The sequence below is a fragment of the Diabrotica virgifera genome, chromosome 7 (assembly GCF_917563875.1).
Source record: "Diabrotica virgifera virgifera chromosome 7, PGI_DIABVI_V3a".
Taxonomy (NCBI): domain Eukaryota; kingdom Metazoa; phylum Arthropoda; class Insecta; order Coleoptera; family Chrysomelidae; genus Diabrotica; species Diabrotica virgifera.
In genome coordinates, this window is record NC_065449.1 from 179,163,610 (window position 1) to 179,183,992 (window position 20,383).

Below are 20,383 nucleotides of genomic sequence, written 5' to 3' on the forward strand. Positions count from 1 at the left end.
CTGATACATCAGTACTTTCGTCGAGTGCGAAACTGTAAAAAACACATTTCTTCAATTGCGTTTTTAAAGACGATTCAATATCTTTGGTCATGTCATCAATTCTTCTTGCTATGGTTTGATGTGACAAGCTTATATTTTTAACTAATGCTTCTTGCTCCGGACACGCTACCGATGCAAACATCTCCAAGCATTCCTTGACAAATTCTCCGTCTGATAGGGGTTTGCTTCGCTTGGCAATGGCTTCTGCTATCATGAAGCTAATTTTTGTGGCTGTCTCGGAGTTTTCTGTTGGTATTCTGAACATCGCCTGTTGACCGATCATATTTTTTTTCAACGAATTTACTCGATCGATTCTAATTTGACCTTGGTATTCATCGTATTTAGAAGCGTGTTTTGTGAAATAATGCCGCTTTATATTGTACTCCTTGCAAACTGATATTGTTTCATGACATATGAGGCACAGTATGTTACCATTTTGTTCTATGACAAAAAAGGTTTCAGTCCAACTGTTTTTAAATATTCGACATTCTTTGTCAACTTTACGTTTTTTTTTCTGATGACATCATGTTCTGCAACAAACACAAATCAACACTGCAACACAAATGAACCAAATCGCCAAAAGAATCTTCACTAAGTCCGTTATAATTGCTTGTATCGCCCTTAAGTATTCGCTGATCTTCGCTTTGTTTCCGAACTGGAACTGTATCTGCACGTTTACCGTTAGCCGTATTTATACGCGAGTATAAATAATAAATTTAAAAGGTACAGGTACAGAAGTTTCTCCTGTTTAAGGTTTTAATAGTAAATACTATTTTTAGTTTGGAATTATCTTCTATATCAAAATAAGCCACAATCCTTCACTATTCACTCATTCAGGTAGATACATTTTACCCCCAAAATCGTATTTATAAAAGCACAAAGGACTGGTCAGTGGTCATAAAAGTATTAGTAAATCCGTATCTGATATCTGCTGCCTGGCTCGCACGTGTTACAAGCTATTTAAGTAAAGTGATTCAAAAATTCTTGAAAATTAACCAAACTCTGTTGCCAAATCTATCCGCTAAAGAAATTTTGTAATAATTTTGTTTTTGCGGTAGAAAAAAGGAGATTTCGGTAGAACGGTAGATTTTACAGGTTTTCGGACATTTCAGGTAGATCTACCGAAAAATCGGTAGCTGTGGCATCACTGGATGTGCGTGAGCTCTGTGGCTCTGCGTGGGTGTGGGTTCGGTGAGAAGGGACTCCCGGGCCGGATGAAGGGCCTACGCGGGCCGCATTGTGGCCCGGGGGCCGTATGTTGGACAGGCCTGTCGTAGAGGAACCCTTAACGTTATTCTTTCCTTTGCTTTGTATTTGAGGTCTCTTTTCCAATTTTTTTTATCCATTAATCATCAACTGCTCTTGATACATAACCTACCGATTCCAATTTAGTGTTGTGATTCTTTTAATAACATCTGCTACTCCTGATTTTTTGCATATAGTAGCATTATGTACTCTATCATGTATAGGAACCACTAACATTATTTTCTCCATTGCTCTTTCCGAAACTTGTAGTTTCCTCATTGTTGATATTGAGAATGTTAGGGTTTCTGCACTAAAGGTCATCACTGTCAAAATACACTTATTAAATACTTTTCCTTTCAGACATATTTAAATCTTTAACTTAAAAATATCCTTCATCCTTCCAAATACAGTCCAAGTTCTCTCGACTTATTCCGATCTCATTGCCCAAATACTTGTAGCAGTCAACTGGCTGGATATACTGGTCTTGAACTAATTTATAATAAATAATTTTGCTGTGGATTAAAGTGGTCATAAATTGAGTTTTTGATTAATTTATTTTAAGACATACCCTTTTTGTGGCAGTATTGAACTCTTCGAGCATTATCTGCTATTGTTTTCCATCTACATTGATATTCTTCTCGTTCCAATCTATCGTTTTAAAAGTTCTTGCAAAGTTCTAAACAATTTAGGAGACATGTTGTCTCTTTGCCGGACGTATCTTTCAACACGAAAGGTCCCAATATCCTCAATAGAAGATGGTCGAAACGAGGAAATCGAGAGATGTGAAATATCTATACCATAGAGAAAAAAAAGGAAAACCGGTGAAAGGATGTCCTAAATTCTGAAAAGGCCAAAACCAGGTGTCACGTTGAAGCCTTAATAAAAAGAATCGTTCTTGTTAAGAGACTATTAAACACAAACTTAGTTAAAATTGTGTTAGAATTTAAAGATTTTGTTCATTTTTATGGGTTTGTTTGAAGTTCAGGTTTTACAAAAATTATCTCTTGATTACGAATTTAGAGGGTGGATTTCGATCTGAGTGGTCAAAAAATTGTTATAAACAATTTAATTGTGTATAAGGCTCTGGCTCGTAAACTAAAAGAGATAAAAAATGTTTTAAATAAAATTTGTTCCTGAATAAAAAACGAAGAAAAAAACGTTTACTAAACTTAAATCCAACAATTAGAACTCAAGATATTGTAAAATTAGTGCACAATGCCAATTGCAAATTGCAAAATAAGTATTTTTCGAAGTTTTATCGATCGTAACTGGGATTCTACGCACGCAAATGAACCTTAGGAGGTCTCATTTTAATTCTTAATTAATATGCTTCCAAACAAAGTTTGTTAAATTACTTTATCTTCATTTGTTTTAAAGTTATACCCGTTTGAAGTTATAATTTTCTTTAAAAAATTGTACATTAATTTGTTTATAAGGGTTTCGAGCAAATTTGAGCTATAAACATTTATACTTTAATTAACAATAATGATAGAAGAACTCAAAAGGAACAATTTTAGCTTATGGAAATGTTCGTAAGTTTATTTTTGGCCAAGATATCGATATTTTAATGGCGCGCTATGAGACGCAAGATCGGCTCACAGTCAAGTAGGTATTTTTGGACGCTTTATCGATCATAACTCGGCTTCTACGCATGCAAATGAGCTTTTCAAGGTCTCATTTTAAATCTTAATTAATAGAATTATATAATAAAATTTTATTAGGATCTTCAAAAATGAAAAATAAAGATAACGTATATATACATTGAAATTATAATTTGCATCGAGAAGAGCGCGCTATTAAAATATCGATATCTTGGCCAAAAATAAACTTATGAACATTTTCGTAAGCTCAAAATGTTCGTTTTGAGTTCTTCTCTCATTATTGTTAATTAAAGTATAAATGTTTATAACTCAAATTTGCTTGAAACCTGCTTGAGACCTTCTAAGGCTTATTTGCGTGTGTAGAAGCCGAGTTACGATCGATAAAGCATCGAAAAATACTTATTTTGCAATTTGCATTGTGCACTAATTTTACAATATCTTGAGTTCTAATTATTGTTGGATTTAAGTTTAATAAACGTTTTTTTCTTCGTTTTTTATTAAGGGACAAATTTTATTTGAAACATTTTTTTTTATCTCTTTTAGTTTATAAACCAGAGCCTTATAAACAATTAAATTGTTCATAACAATTTTTTAACCACTCGGATCGAAATCCACCCTCGAAATTCGTAATCAGCCGCCAAAAATCCATAAGAAACCGTTGAGTTTGTCCATCAGAATTGAAAAGGACACGGTGACCCCTCTGGCGCCTAGACTATTTGTCTATCCTGGCAATACAAATGAAAAAAATTAACTTGCTGTTTGCATTTTTTGCTGTTCCTACTTGTTAATTATATCTTTTTGTACTTTTTTTTAGGAATATAGCCAAAACGGCATGATAACCAAAGCAAAGAGCCGACGACTACTTCTCCTTAACGATCTAGTTGTCTGCGTCGCGGTAGCTTCCAAGTCAGCTGACGATTTCAGCAACAATGAAAGACTGAGTCTAAAATGGACCTATCCCGTATCGGACATTGAAATTCAAGATACCAGTACTTCTCCTACGCTTAGTAGGATACTTACGTCACACGGTTCTAAGGGAGGAAGCGTGAAGTCTAACGGCTCATTCGAAGGAACTCCTCCACAAGAAGCAAGTAACTTATGTGCAGAGATGAGCAACCTCATGCACGACTATGAAGTTATGAGCAGAATAAGCGATCTTACTGGTAAGATTTTTAAAAACTATATATGAGGCGCTCAGAACAACAGTGGCCTAACCCCAAAAACGAAGTTTTAAGATAAATACAATCTTTGCATGCGTATTTCTATTATGCTTATGGGATGGCGCTACAAATTATGTAGCGCCATTTACTCAAATATAGAGGTAGATTGTGTAGACCCTTGTTAATCTGAAGATTTAACGTTGCTGCTTTTATTGATATATTAATCTAAAAATGCTCACTTTGTGGCTTAGGCCTCTGTTGCTCTGAGCGCCTCATATTAGCTAGTTATAGCTATCTCCATGTTTTAAATAGATTTATATAGTTAGTTAACTGTAGCTATTTAAATTTAAATCATTGACTATGAGACTTTGCAAAGTAACAAGACACTTACTCAACACACACACTACACACGACACTAGATACCTCATGTTGTGACTGGCTGAATGACATAAAGTCCATGCCATTAAAAAAAAGACTATGAGACTATGGTGATAAACTGCATTATAATTTAACAAAAATATTCACTGTTTAAATACGGAGTAGGCCATACATTTTTGCACTTTTGGAATGTTTGTAGAGGTAATACTGAGGGATGGGAGGCAACAAGGCTATCCACGTGTAATTCCTTGCTTCTTGGAAACTTAGTGTCAATGAATCGCTTGACGGGAAAGGAACTCTGGTTCTATCTAAAATATTGTAACAAAAACATTGATTTTCATGTGGCTACTAGCCGTCTATTTCAGCTGCATTATCAGTTACAAATAACAATCAGTGTCCAAGCGTTAATTTAATTAAATCATGGATTAAGAACTTAGTGGTAACAAACACGATTATTAATTAAAACCAAAGTGATTTCAAAGCGCAAAAATATAATGGTCTAGTAGAGTCTAGACTCTAGACTGTGTTACTCTAAAATAACTTCTGATAATAATCTTTATCATCCATTATCTTTCTTACTACCTTCACCAAGGCAGTAAGGCTGTTACCAGGTCGATCAAAATATAACTTTTTTAGGTCAACTAAAGGGTAGCTACAAAGACATTAACCTAGATAATTCTAGAAAAATACTTCACCAAATCCAGAGTTCAATCCAACAAAAGGACGAAGAAATGGCATGGATGGACTCGTGTTGTCTTCAGCTAGTGATTAAAGTCAAAGGAAAAGAGGAAATATTCACGTTCCAAACTGATAATCCTAATATAAAGAAGGAGTGGATTACAGAATTAAGACTGGCGCAGTTGGCATTGGACCCGAACAACTCTCCAGCCTGGGAAGTACCTGAACAAGAACAAAGACCATCTACAAAAATGCCGCTCTTCGTGAAGTCACAGAGTGTGTACAGTTCACAGCATCAAACAGAGGTATGTTTTTTTCTAATACATGTATTCAATATTATTTTTACCTAATTTCACAGCTATACCGATTGAGAAATTTCTCATGGTTGGTCTGCGCCTTTAATGAGAGCGACAAAGAGACATGTAAATATTTATTATACATTTAAAACGGGCTAGAAGATATATGCCGGCAAAGTGAGGTAGCGCGAACAACCCACTTCATGTCGTAGGTAGGGCTTTCTCAGCACAGCGTTGCCAAAGTAGATTTAAAAAAGAAAATAACAAAGTAGAAAAAATTATAATATTTAACTTATTGTAAACGAATATTATAAACAAATTATTTAAAAGAAAAAAACTTAAGTAAAAAAATATTGTTTTCATCCATTTTAAAAAAAAATGTGAAAACGTTGAAATATAATTCAACTTTTTTCACCCACTTTTTTTAAAATGGATGAAAACAATATTTTTTTACTTAAGTTTTTTTCTTTTAAATAATTTGTTTATTATATTCGTTTACAATAATTTAAATATTATAATTTTTTCTACTTTGTTATTTTCTTTTTTAAATCTACTTTGGCAACGCTGTGCTGAGATAGCCCTACCTACGACATGAAGGGGGTTGTTCGCGCTATCTATCTCACTTTGCCGGCGTATATCTTCTAGCCCGTTTTAAATGTATAATAAATACATTGTCTCTTTGTCGCTCTCATTAAAGGCGCCTACCAACCATGAGAAATTTCTCAATCGGTATACACATTTTTTTTTAACTTCCTTCAAGTTCATCTTCTTTATACCATATGCCATATTTTACTGCATTATAACTAAGTATCGTGGAAAACATTTCCACAAAATTAAAGAACATTGTGCCCTGCCCTTGAAAGTGCCCTTGAAAATTACAGAACATTGTGCCGATCATAATATAGCTATAGCTATTGCTATATTACGATAGGATTGCTCATATTCTGAGATCGTGTAATAGTATTTTTGGTCATTACCTACCAAAGATATTTTTATATCCTGTGTATACTATCTCTTTTGAAGACATTTGGAAAACCTTCTTCCATTATCAGGCTCTTTTTTCAAAATAGTGGATTAATGGAGACATGGTTACAACTAGATGGTTGTTTTTGTCATTTTCTGAATAGAAATACAATAAATAATTGCTTATTTTCCGTACTTTTTTTATTTATATAATGGCTTTAGCTTAACCAATTACCCAGACAACAGTACTTTAAATTTGTTTATATTTCACAAAGCTTTGTTTTTTTCCAAAAGTGTAAATCGCAATTATGTGTGAATAAATAAATTTTAGGTACATTGGGGTACTGTTTATTCAATGCTATTTAATAAAAAAATATTAAATCAATGGGAAAATCCCAATAGTTGGCTGTATACCATAGTTTAAAAAACCAATACAGAAGTAAAAACTTCGAGATGTATTCTGGTATAAAATCGTTTATTTAAAAACTATAAAATGTCATCGATTGCAGAACGTTTTCGTTCTAAACAGAACATCTTCAGTGCCTAGAATGAAGTATTTCCACGTTAGATTATAGCAAAAGGTTAAAAAAGTGACTGTTAAAATGAAAAATGTGGGAATACTTACATCCTGCCGAGTATTTTGAAACTAGCACACCGTAAATAGTGTTAACATCATCATATATGGTTTACATAATGTAATATGTTAAAATGTTATGACTACAAGTCGATGTTAATGGATAAAGTTGAACACATGCTAAAAGGGTGCCATGGTTCCCTGCTCGAAGATACTAGGTACTTGCCAATTCAATGGGCACAGACCAACTGAGAAATTATGAAGTGGATATACAATTTGACAAGGGTGACATGACATGACAAGATAAAGCCAATTTTTGGTTAAAGTTTCATTTTATTTTGGATTTTTTAATAAAATGCGAAGGTTTGTCTGCAAAATTAATTTAAATTATTTGAATAATAAAATCTACTGTAAAGTTTAAATTAGCAACTCTCTATTCCAGAATAACTTATAAATTCATTAAATTTAATGCAGATATATTACGTGGTTTAAGTTGTGACGTCATCGGATGTGAAATGACGAGATGAAAGTTGAGTTTGTTGAAACAAGAAATACACTACATAATAAGATAATTAGACTTGCGTGGAAAAACAAAGCTAAACAAGCCGAGAAAACCAGAATTTATGAGTGTTTTTATGTGGTGAAATGTTGGTTGCCTAACAAGGCAAGCAGACAACAGGTTGAAGGTAAATGGTAGAATATTGCGAGAAAACAGTATATATACAAAAGGTGGCTATTTATTGTGTTCAATTTATTATTATACTATTGTAATGAATAATTATGTCTGTTAAAAGTTGGAAAATAGTTGTTAACAAAATTAAATAACTAAAGATTACTGTTAGTGAGGTAGATATATGTGTGAAGGATATTATTGTATATAGTATTGTGAAATGAATGAGAGTATGTAATAATATAATAAAATTAAACTATGTGACATAAAGTCTAATTCATCTTTATGTAGTTTTGAAAGGACTGAATGAATTGGAAGTAATGTATCTTGATAGTCTACCAACGTGGAATAATGAATAAAATAATTAGAATGAGAGCTACCAATATAGGTCAAATTGTGGGTTGGTGTCGGTATGTAAAGAAGAATCTAAATTGAATGAGTATATGAAATAGAAAAGTATGAGATTGATTTCTATTGGTGATAGTGGAGTGAACAGACTGAAATAAATGAAATATATTTAAGTGCACAAACTTTATGAACGTATGTGATTGTAACTGAAATCAAACAAAAGAAAAATGTGAAAAATTTTTTTTTATTTTAAATTGGGATAAATGGATATTGGAAGTTGCCTGATATGAATGGAAATGAAAAGATAGATGAAAAAAGAAGAATAGTGAATGTAATAAAACTTAAATGTTATAATCTGAAAGAAGTTTGACTGAATTGGTCGTAATGGATATAGGTGTGCAGTATCATATTGTTAAGTAAAGTCTAAGAATCTAAAAAGAAAGAATGTTACTAAGTAAGGAAAGTGATATATATGACAGACCAGAGTGATTGGATGTATGGTGTTTTTTATTGTAAGCGGAGATGAGAGAAAATGAGTAAGTAACATAACAGGCAACAGGATAAGTGAGTGTGAAGAACATTCCAAAGAGACAATAAACCAGACCGATTTAAGGATTAATAATAATAAGAGGCATTTAAATAAATTATGAAAGATGGTGAGATGAAAAATATTGTTTTTGAGTATCAAACTGATTTTATTAGGAATCTTCAAGTTAATTCAAAAATTATAAAAATACATAATCATAATCACATTTTTTACTTGTATAAAAATACGCAGAACATTTTTCCATATTTTTCAAGCAAATTAATTACAGATACGTCCCCAGCTACTCAGAATTATATAAATCACACTTTCAGGAAAAATTATTAACAACCAGATAATATTGTTCTTTAGATTCATAACAGATTTTGTTTTAGGTGCGCTGTGGTTGTTACTACACTGTAACTTTACCAAAGACAGCCAAAAGGAGACATCGGATCCAAAACTACCTGTGGGTTTGCACAACAGATGGAGCCAGCAGTCACATTTCCGTACTTGCTCAACACCACCAACAGGCTGGATATCTGAAAGACTTCACATCATTTTCGCTAGTGGAAACTCAGATAACCGCTATGGAGTTTGTAAAAGGTAAGTGTATATATTTTGCCTAGTATACAGGGTGTCCCCGAAAATAGTGCGTTCCTTTAAGGTATAATACACAATATAATAATAAGGTACAATATATAATACACAATTTAGAACAAAAAAGTCCTAAAACATTTTTTTCTAAAGTTAACCGTTTCCAAGAAAAAAATTACATTGTTCTCCATATAAGTGAATTTTTATTTTCATTAATTTGAATGACATGGCAACGTAGCCTAGAAGAACTTGCTGTGAATGTGGAAATTTAACCTAATAACCCCTTGTTTATTTACTTTGAGGTGTGATTTTTGGGGTTGTTGACATCGTAGGTACCTACCTGCAAAATAATGGATATGGGTTTGGTTAAGATTTATATTATTTTACCTACCAGATGCAACGGACCTACAAACCTACTTTTTTAATATTTAGATTTTTGAGTTGCGCGTTGTTGCCAGACTTCAATTTGCATATCAAAATGTATTTTCGTTTTTTGGTCAAACGGATCAATTTAGAAAAAAATGTTATAAGACTTTTTTGCTCTACATTTTGCCTTCTACCTATACCTTTAAGGAACGCATTATTTTCGGGGACACCCTTGTTTAGATGTTGTTTAGATGTCTTTATTTTTTTAACGTCTCTTTCTTTTTCATGTTCCTCATCCTTTCAAGGATCTTTGCCCATTTTGCTCTGTCTGCAGCGGTTCTGAAGAGTTCTATTGTTGTTTTTCCACTCCACTGCTTTAAATTTTTCAACCACGACATGCGTCGTCTTCTCGGTCCTCTTTTTCCTTCCACTTTCCCTTGTATAGCCAATCACATCAACTCATATTTTTCATTTCTTAGTATGTGATCAAAGTAGCTCAATTTTCTTTCCTTCATAGTGCTGAGTATTTCTGTTGAGTCTTATTTTTTCATCTTTCTTAATGTTTCCTTTTTTGTTACGCATTGTGTGCATAATATTTTCCATATTTTTCAATAGACCGCATCTCATTCTTTTTTCAGTGGCGTCCGTAATTGTCCAGGCTTCAACTCGGTATAAAAGGAGAGATAATACTTAACATCTCAATACTCTAGTTCTAATTTCTATTCTCAGTTTTCCATTACATAATAATGTTTTCATCTTATTGAAAGCACTTCTCAATGCGCGAGGCCATCTCAATATGGCGTTTTACAAGGCTGCGGTCCCACTGTTCACTTAGCTCACATCCCGAGTAATTATAATAACTCAATATCTGGGTACTTTATCTAAAGCTTTTGCTTTCACGAATACTGGTGATTGTTTTGTCTTCAATCTTGTTCATGATTTTTGTGTTTTAGTGCTCCGAACTATTCCATATCTCGTGCAGTACTGCGTAGTGCGATCAATCAAAATTTGCAGCTCTTCCCTACTTTCCGCAAGAAGGATTGTATCGTCTGCATATCAGTGATTATTCACTAGTGTTCCGCTACTTGATATGCCGTCATTGATGTCTTCTCAGGGCCGCCGCTACCATGTGTGCTAAGTGTGCACCGCACACAGGCGGCCAACAATAGGGGCGGCCAAACGCAAGCCACTGATGATAATATGTACTTTTTTTAAAACGAAAATAATTTCAAATAATTAAATAGTAATGATTCAGATAATTCTGTAAACTCTAATATTCCAAACAATAATTATTATTATCTAATAATCCTAAAATGTGTTTCATTTATCATTTATAGATATTTTTTCATCCTAATCTAAACAAAAATGTCAGAAAATATTATTTATTGTATGAACTGCCCTTTTGCAGCTATAGTCATAAAGCAGTTCCAGGAAGCATATTAATTTACACATGCTAGCGTGTGTTGGCACCAGGGTGTTGAAATCTGTGAGGTTTTGTAAAAACAGTACATTTGCAAATACAAACTGATTTGGACACCGGAGTGTTGAAACCAGTGAGCTTTTACAGAGAGGTGTGCACGCTAGCTCTGCTGAAGAAGTCTGGTAAAACGTAAACAGGTGGCCAGGGATTGTGCATTCCCCTGAATCGAAAGCAAGCAAAAACCGTCTTCGTCTCTTCTTAAGAAATGAATAATTTCGAGAAAAGCATAGAAAACATGAGGAACATAATTAGATCCAATTCAGGCAGTCACATGAAGAAAATGCTAGGGTTGTTTAACAATAATCTAAACCAAATCGAAAATCTATCAGATTTTTCTTAATTTTTGCATGTCAGTCAATAATCAGCCCCCATTCCAAGGCAGACTATCTGCTGTCAGCAGAAATAAACATCATGAAGGATTGTCTTGCGGTTCTCGTAGGATTCAATCTGGACGTCCTGACGTCCAGAAACGAGGCATCAAAAGGAAAAAAGGAACTAGACACCTTATGAGAAACATCACACAGAACTAAGCTACTGCTAAGGGGCATGGATTTGCTCATTAACCTAATATTCTTTTTTATGTTGTTTTTTTGTCTTAATATAAACATATCCCAACAACGTTTAATTGTTTATGAATACTAAAAATTTTTTTAATTGAAAAATTCATCTAAGGGCTACGTTATCACAGAACGTTTTCGATATTTAAAATATAATCATCAGTGTTTAGAACTGGTTAATCAAAAGCTGAGCCACAAAAAAATAACAGGGCATGAACCCTTTAAATGGTATAACAGTTTGTTATATTAACATGGTTGCTTAAAATTCCAAACGATGGATAAAATTTATAAAGATTAGGCCCTTATTAGTCACTGCATGACTCCCCCATCACGTGGGTTGCTAAACAGGTGGATTTGTCTCTACATAAGGAATTTTATATGGCAAAAAAACTAAAACTGTTAGATGGCATACTAAAAACTATTTGCGATCCTCAATGAAGCAAGATAAACTTTCTGCTTTAGCAATGTTATCTATCGAATATGAAGTGTGTGCGACATTGGATATTAAAGACATTGTCAAAAGGTTTTCCGGAACTAAAGCCTGAAAAGTTCGTTTTTAGCTTTTTTATGTGTTTATGTTATCTATTCACGGTTAATTTTAATTAAATGGACTTTCGATCATGTGGATATTAGTCTATATGTTCAAGTATTGAGGTATCTATTTACAAATTATTATTATTTTGTATCCACTGTACATTTATTTAGATACTAGTATGTACATATTTCTAAAATGTTAGAATGGGGGCGGCAAATATTAAGTTGCACACGGGCGGCAAATATTAAGTTGAACACGGGCGGCCAACACCTTAGCAGCGGCCCTGTGTTTTCTAGTGCCTCTTTAAACATCTCTTGTATGTACATTATAAATAAAAAGTACCTGAGATAGTACACACTTCTTGTCGTACTACTCTACTTATTGGAGTCTATTTAGATTTTTGTTGGTCTACTCGAATTATGGCTTTCTGATATCGGTATAAATTTGTAATGATTCTCACATCCTGATCATCTATTTCTGTGTTCCGTATATGTTTGCAAGTCCTTTCTGTTGTATTTTGTCAAAGGCTTTCTCAAAATCAACAACACATAAATACATCACAGTTGACATCTCGACATCGTTCTATGACTGTTTGTATGGTAAATATTGCCTCTCTAGTGCCAAAACCTTTTCTAAATCCCAGTTGGTTTCCTGTTATGCTGCCATTTAGTTTTTTGTAGACACGTGCACATCACTCGCAAGAAACCTTTTAAACCATAGTTCATCAAACTAATGTCTCTTTAATCTGAAAAAAATAATGAAAAAACTTTTACTTTTTAGGTTCTTCGCCGCCGTGTCCAAACTTAGCTACAGACACAGTCTGGATTGGTACCGACAGGCACAAACTTCTCTTGTACGCCGCCGATGAACCTGAAAAACAAGAAGAAATAGCCAATACGACAGTTTCTGACGTCATAATGCATATTAAATACCACTGTGATAATGTTTTCGTGGCTCTGGCCAATGGAAATCTCTGTGTATATAGAAAGAACCCCATAGACGGTGCTTGGCTCATCAACGAGCCTCAAGTCTTGAATTTAGGAACTGACCCAGTGTCGTGCTTATTGCCAATCAACCTTTCGTTGTATGCCGCTTGCGGAAAGAAGGTATGGGTATTAAATGGTATGACAGGAGACGTACAGAAAAATTTCTCTATACAACATGAGCACTTCGGAAATGTCAATCTTATGGCCCATAGTGGTATAGGTTTATGGATATCCCAGAAAAATTCTAGTACAATATGTCTGTACCACACAGAAACGTTTAAACATCTCCAAGACATCAACATAGCTTCGATAGTCATGAGAATCAACGGCTCTCTAGGTCCCAGAGATTCTTTGAACAACAATAGATCGGTGGTATATGTCACTGCTCTTTTAGCCTGTAAGGGATTATTGTGGGTAGGAACCAATGTAGGTAGAGCTTTGACGATACCACTGCCAAGACTGGAAGGAGTGCCCATCATTAGTGGGCGGGTGAATATTTCCTATCACGCTCATTTTGGACCAATATCCTTTCTACTAGCTCTACAACCAAAGAATTACAAGTATGTATATCTATATGTATATTTTGCACTCTTTATTTCTGAAAGTATTACTGCAATAAATCTTCTTTTCTTTGATCAAATTAAATTTATGAAATTAAATTATAAATTTCCTCTTGTAACATTTCTCGTGTGATTTTTCATTACGTGTGGCAAAACATATTATTAATCAAGTTGCCAGAGAGCTTAAAAAGAGACAAGAAGAATGTAACGGATAGCTCTGTTAAACACCACACTCAGTAAAACCCAATAAATAAATCATTTCTATATACAATAAAAAATAAAATAAAAATCCACGAGGAAAATAAAATTCCTGTAGCTGGCTGTATACCATAAATCGCAAAAAATACAAGATCCTTTGTAAAAGGTATATTTAAAAGACCCCAATAAGGGTTACATCACAAAACAAATTAGGATTAATAGGTAATCCATCATCAGTGTTAAGCCCTAAAATAGTAAGTATAACCTAATTAATAATAGATAATATTATAAAAGTTGACTAAGGTTAAGAATTGACAGAGGTCATACTTACAATAGCATGCATGCGTGAGCCACCAAAAAGTTATGGGTAAGAACCCTTTAAAAGTTTCAAGCTCTTAAATGATACTACATATTTTAAATAAAACAGAAAGATGTTGCAAATATTCCTGGATATAACCCAGGACAACACAGGACTCTAACCCACGTGGATGTGATATGCAAGGAATGAGCCTCACATATTGAAAATTGAGTGTCAACTGAACTGAAAGGTGAAATAAGTTTAGAAGTATGCCAGTGACAGATTGTCAATGCGACGTTATGGACTATTTTGTTACTTCAGCCAACGAATTTAAAGTTTATGTTGATGTTGAAAATAAAAAAAAAATAAAACATTATCAAATATCCATATACTGGTGTTAGAAATATTTTTGATAATGTTTTATTTTCAACATCAACATAAACTTTAAATTCGTTGGCTGAAATAACAAAATAGTTCATAACGTTGCATTGACAATCTGTCACTGGCATACTTCTGAAGTTCTTTCACCTTTCAGTTCAGTTGACACTCAATTTTCAATATGTGAGGCTCATTCCTTGCATATCACATCCATGTGGGTTAGGGTCCTGTGTTGCCCTGGGTTATATCCAGGAATATTTGCAACATCCTTCTGTTTTATTTAAAATATGTAGTATCATTTTGAAAGAAACTTGAGACTCAGAGCTTGAAACTTTTAAAGGGTTCTTACCCATAACTTTTTGGTGGCTCACGCAAGCATGCTATTGTAAGTATGGCCTCTGTCAATTCTTAAGCTTAGTCAACTTTTATAACATTATCTATTATTAATTAGGTTATACTTACTATTTTAGGGCTTAACGCTGATGATTGATTACCTATTAATCCGAAAACGTTTTGTTTTGTGATGTAACCCTTATTGGGGTCTTTTAAATATACCTTTTTACAAACGATCTTGTATTTTTTTTAAAATAAAATAGCAATAATTGATTGTTAGCCGTTCCAGTAATGAACGGGAAAGCGACAAATCAATACTTGGTATTCGGCAGGACGGTTTGGTGTTAGATCAGTACTCTCAAACTTGGTTCGGGAGCTGCTACTAGATCAGCACTCTAGCAGGAGCGGCTAGCCTTCAGTCAATATACGAGGGCCAGTGGAGTTGTTCCGAGATCTACACTCTGGTAGATCTCTTTCTCTATTGTGCGAACGTTGTTTGAACGAATATCGTTGCCGACTGTCCCTTTCCATTGCTCATGGATGGTGGTGGAAGGTAGTGGAAGCGCGTGTGTACAGAGCGGTGGAAAGCCACCAGCGCGAGTTGACGACGCTATTGTTACCAGAAAATTAGCAAATTCCCAATGAACTAATTGAGAGATACATAAAGGTGAAATATAAAAAAAGTTTACAAAGATGTACACAAGTGAAAACTTGCTACTTCACAAGAATATATATTGTGGTTTGTGGAAACAGAAACACGTGAGCTGGGGAAATATAGGCTGGAGTTTCACGTAAGCTTGACTTTACTGCTTCACAGGCCAGCACAAACATTTTGGATCAGTCTTAGATAACGTCATAAGTTGACAGAGCAACTAAGTTTGCCTTAAAGAGGATTATTATTCCGTTTATAGATAACCTTTAAATAACTTCCCAAAGCGACAACGTTTCGTTTGGTGGAAAGACAAATAAACAATTTTTAGATAATATGTGCTTATCTAATTCCTTCTAACTCGATGGAGTGTGTCTTTACTGATTGAAACTGTTTTAAGAGAAAAGAAGTATGTACCGACAAACATCCCAGGCAACCAAATAACGTTTACAATACGTTGAAAAGACGTCATAATTATTACCAAACCACGTCAGTTTGTCACGTTTTTTCGACGTCGAAAGTCACGTGAATATGTCCTACCATAAATGACGTCATTTTTATCACGTTTTAAATACGTGATATAAAAAGCATAGTTTTTATGTCGTTTTTTAGATTATTTTTCATTTTATGGTTTTAAAAATACACAATAATAATTATTCGTATGGGCATTGTTGGTATTGCAATTTTTCATTTAACTGTTTTAAATTTAGCTTATAGGCTAAAAGTAAAACCAAATGGGAGACTATAAAATGCATAGAATTACAATAGGTAACCTCAATGCAACATTATAGAATTTTCACTTTTTATATAGGTATACTTAGTGTGTCAAAACTAAAACAACATATAAACTAATAAATAATTTATTAACAAATTAACATTAACAGAAAATAATCACCAAAACAAAACACATAACCTCACACCGTTTTCAAGAAGAACTATTGCATTAAACTAACTCACTTGAGAAAAACGAATAAAAATCTCTTAATTAACACGTTTCTTCAACTAAATATCTAAATGAAAAGTCCTATTTTATTACACAAAGCACGTAAACAACAAATGAAAAATTTCTAATGACAATTTAAGCTTACAAACGTCAATATACGTACAACATTGCATTATAAGCATTAACTCGTTAAGCTCCTCCCATTTTTGTGACGTCAGATTTGGGCTGTCTGAAATGAAAACGTGTTTTTAAACGTATTTTAACGTCATTAATCTTACGTATTTAAAATCACCTACAAAAGACGTTTATACGACGTAATGTTCAAGCACGTGTATATTTATATTCAACCAAAAGCTGACGTTTCCTCGACGTTATTGACGTCACTTGGTTGCCTGGGGTTCACAAAGATATTCTACCGTATTTCTAATAATGTGTTTATTCAGTACAAATATTACTGTTTCTCAACTGTCATGAACAGTTCTTTAACAGCATATTTACAAAAAATAACATACAACACAAATAACATCATTGCCTAAAATCACAATTTTTCTAGAATAAAATTACAACTTCAAAATTCAAATAGTTTTGCATCTTCAAATAGAATTACACTAATATTTAGATTATTTATATTGATACATATTTTTTTTGTTTCCAGTAACTCTTCACTAAAGTCAGCTTTAAGCAAAGAAGAAGTAAAACAAGAATCTGAAAGTATGGATAATAGCTTTGTAGAAAAGTCAGAAGATAGTCCAATTAGACCTAAAATGGAAAAGCAGCTGTCTGACAGCTCGATGCATAGCGTGTCTGCCAAACTTAAATACCTGGCCGGTAGTCCCGTAGTTTTAAGAAAAAGAAGAAGTAAAGAAAACGATCTGGCGAGGATATCTAAGACGTTACCAAGAGGTAAATGAATATTATTTTAACATGGGTGAAAAATAATTTCGACCACGAATCCAGTAATCTGTTAACCGAGGTACACTAGTACCAAGCGGCGCCGCTAGCAGAACACTTCAATAATGCGTCGCAGATTACTTATATGAAACGTGGTCATTTTGTACTCTAAAACCGAGTAAGGTATGACAAAAAATAAAATAATCGTTTCGTTTTGATTCAATTGAAGTCTCTTGCCATCCTCTGACACCTGATGTTTCGGAATCTATTCCTTGTCAAAGAGGCTTTACAAGAAGACTGAATTGTACCATAACGAAACGAAGAAGAAGTGCAAATATTAAAATATTTGCACCTTAGTATGGTTAGACTGTCCTCTAACGGGGAACGATGAAATGAGTGAAAAATAATTTCGACCACGAATCCAGTAATCTGTTAACCGAGGTACACTGGTACCAAGCGACGCCGCTAGGAGTTAATATTTGCACTTCTTCGTTTCGTTATGGTACTATTCAGTCTTCTGTCAAAGAGGCTTTACACTCTTTGACAAGGAATAGATTCCGAAACATCAGGTGTCAGAGGATGGCACGAGACTCGAATTGAATCAAAACGAAACGATTATTTTATTTATTATTTTAACATTGTTGCGTAGTTAGGTATTACTATTAGGAGCAAAGGACTTGGTGAGGTCTTCTCCAGTACCAAGACCACTTTAACCGTTTTTCAGGTCAGCTGGCCAGATCCTTTCGAGTCTCCTATTGGTATGATGTTCTATTAGATGTTGAAGTAGAATGTTACTGTGTTTCTGTAAATTCCAGTCTTTCATGATGCTTCATGCTATATTTAGTGATCACATCCTGTATGAATGGGATTCTTAGGTCTTCATGAAGCGTTAGATTTGACACAGACCAGGGTACATCATTTCAAACAAGTGGAGAATTAAAATGAATAAAACAAAATCAGTTTAAGTGACTTTTACCTTGAGAAGAGTTGTCCCTCAGTTTCACTTAACCAATGTCCAATTTCCTCAATCCTCTAGCATCAAATACCTATGAATAGATCTTGACTCAAAACTCAATTGGAAAGAACATATTCTTAAGAAGCGGAAACAAATTGACCCAAGAATGAAATATCTAAACTGGCTAGTTGGTAGGAAATCGAAAACGACCCTAGAAAATAAAATCATTGTCTACAAAGCTGTCATAAAACCTATCTGGAAGTATGGAATCCAACTCTTGGGATGTGCGAGTTAGTCAAATACAACCATAATTCACGGAGATTCTACCAACAGATAAATAACTTTAGAAAGGAATTTAATCCCAGAAAAATAGCATGTAAAGATAGGGATTACTTTGTAATTAGTGACAAGGAACATATACTTAACAGATGGGCGAATCATATTGAAATACTGCTTAATGGCAATTATGAATATGAGATGGAGGCTCCTATGATTCAAATGAATGGAAATGATCTACAGCCACTTCCTACCGAAGAAGAAATTAGGGAAGCCATTTAAAAAATGAAAAATAAGAAAGGTCCCGGTTCAGATAATTTCCCTGCCGAACTTTTTAAAAACGGCTGCTATATTTTTTTGAAACATATGCACCAATTACATGATGGTGTGTGATAATAATTATAGAGGCATCGCATCACTCTACTCAATATAGCATATATGGCATATAAAGTATTGTCCAACGTACTGTACAAAAGAACCTTACGCAAAACGAATAGGGGGAGGATATCAACAACATTGATGCCACTTTTTTCTAAAATAAATTGACTTCTATTTCACCAAACAATTTAAATTGTTTGATTTGTTCAAAAGAATTTAAAAGACAAAGTTGCTACAACCTTCTATATTCATTCAGCGCAAAATAATGTTAATGCAAATATAAGTATTGATATACAGTGCACGCACTGGAATAAGTGCCCCCCCCCTTATTAACTTATTTATTTTTAGCATATAAGCAAAACGCTCGGACAGGTCGATTTTTAAAATAATCATAGTATATTATAGCATCAATGTTTCGAACTTTACCCGATGCCTTTTTAGGCAACAGGCATAAATTTGATTTTTTTTTAATGGAAAAGTACATCATGTGACACCTCATTTAAAAGCTTTTGAAATACTGATTACCAAAATGTATAATAATATGTACTTTAACAGGCGGGCTGAAAAGTTCGTAGGTTAACATAGAAATACATTTTTTTTGATAACATTTGCTTTTTTTATTCAATATAGTTACCTTCGAGGCTGATACAACGATTATGGCGGTCATACAACTTTTCAATACCATTTTTATAATATAATTTGTCATTAGCCTCAAAATAAGCCTGTTTCGGCGATTAACTCTTTATTGGTGCTAAATTTCTTTCCAGCGAGCATTTTAGCTAACAGGTAGTAGTCGCCGGGAGCCATATCTGGTGAATACGGTGGCTGTGGAGGCAATTCAAAGCCCAATTCATGAAATTTTGCCATCAGTTTCAGTGATTTGTTACACGGTGCGTTGTCTTGATGAAGCAGCACTTTATTTTTCTTCAAATGGGGCCATTTTTACGCGATTTAGTTCTTCAAACGCTCCAATAACGCAATGTAACAGTGGCTGTTAATGGTTTTTTTCCTTTTCCAGATAGTCGATGAATATTATACCATGCGCATCCCAATATACTGATGCCATAACCTTGCCAGCCGACTATTGCGTCTTGCCACGCTTTGGAGTCGGTTAATCACGTGCAGTCGACCCGGCAGACTGTCGATTGGACTCCGGTGTGAAATGATGGAGCAATGTTTCATCCATTGTAATATATCGACGCAAAAAATCGGTTTTATTACGACTGAATAACTTCAAATACTTCTCAGAAACACCAATTCGTTGTTGTTTTTGATCGATTGTGAGCTCTCGCGGCACCCATTTTGCACAGAGCTTTCCTTTCACGTTCACATCCATCACGTTCCTTTCACATCTTTACAGTCTCGGCTTTCTCGAACTACTTCACTTTATGGTCATCCAAAATTATGTTGTGGACTTTTTTTATGTTTTCATCGGTAACAGCCCTCGGTGCTTATTTCGCCTCATTAAAACTTAGCAAACCATTTCTCAACGATTAATTTTCCTGGAGCAGACTCTGAATATTGTTTA

General features: G+C 34.0%; 1 protein-coding gene across 3 annotated transcripts in view; it reads left to right on the top strand.

Annotated features, from left to right (window-relative positions):
- Positions 1-20,383, top strand: part of LOC126887867 (rho guanine nucleotide exchange factor 10) — a 414,596-nt gene that overhangs the window by 386,745 nt on the left and 7,468 nt on the right. For all 3 annotated transcript variants that reach the window (XM_050655766.1, XM_050655765.1, XM_050655767.1), the window contains 5 exons: positions 3,700-4,048; positions 5,060-5,406; positions 8,871-9,081; positions 12,791-13,556; positions 17,011-17,258. In XM_050655766.1, coding sequence (XP_050511723.1) covers positions 3,700-4,048; positions 5,060-5,406; positions 8,871-9,081; positions 12,791-13,556; positions 17,011-17,258 — 1,921 coding nt within the window. The remainder of the gene's footprint in view (positions 1-3,699; positions 4,049-5,059; positions 5,407-8,870; positions 9,082-12,790; positions 13,557-17,010; positions 17,259-20,383) is intronic.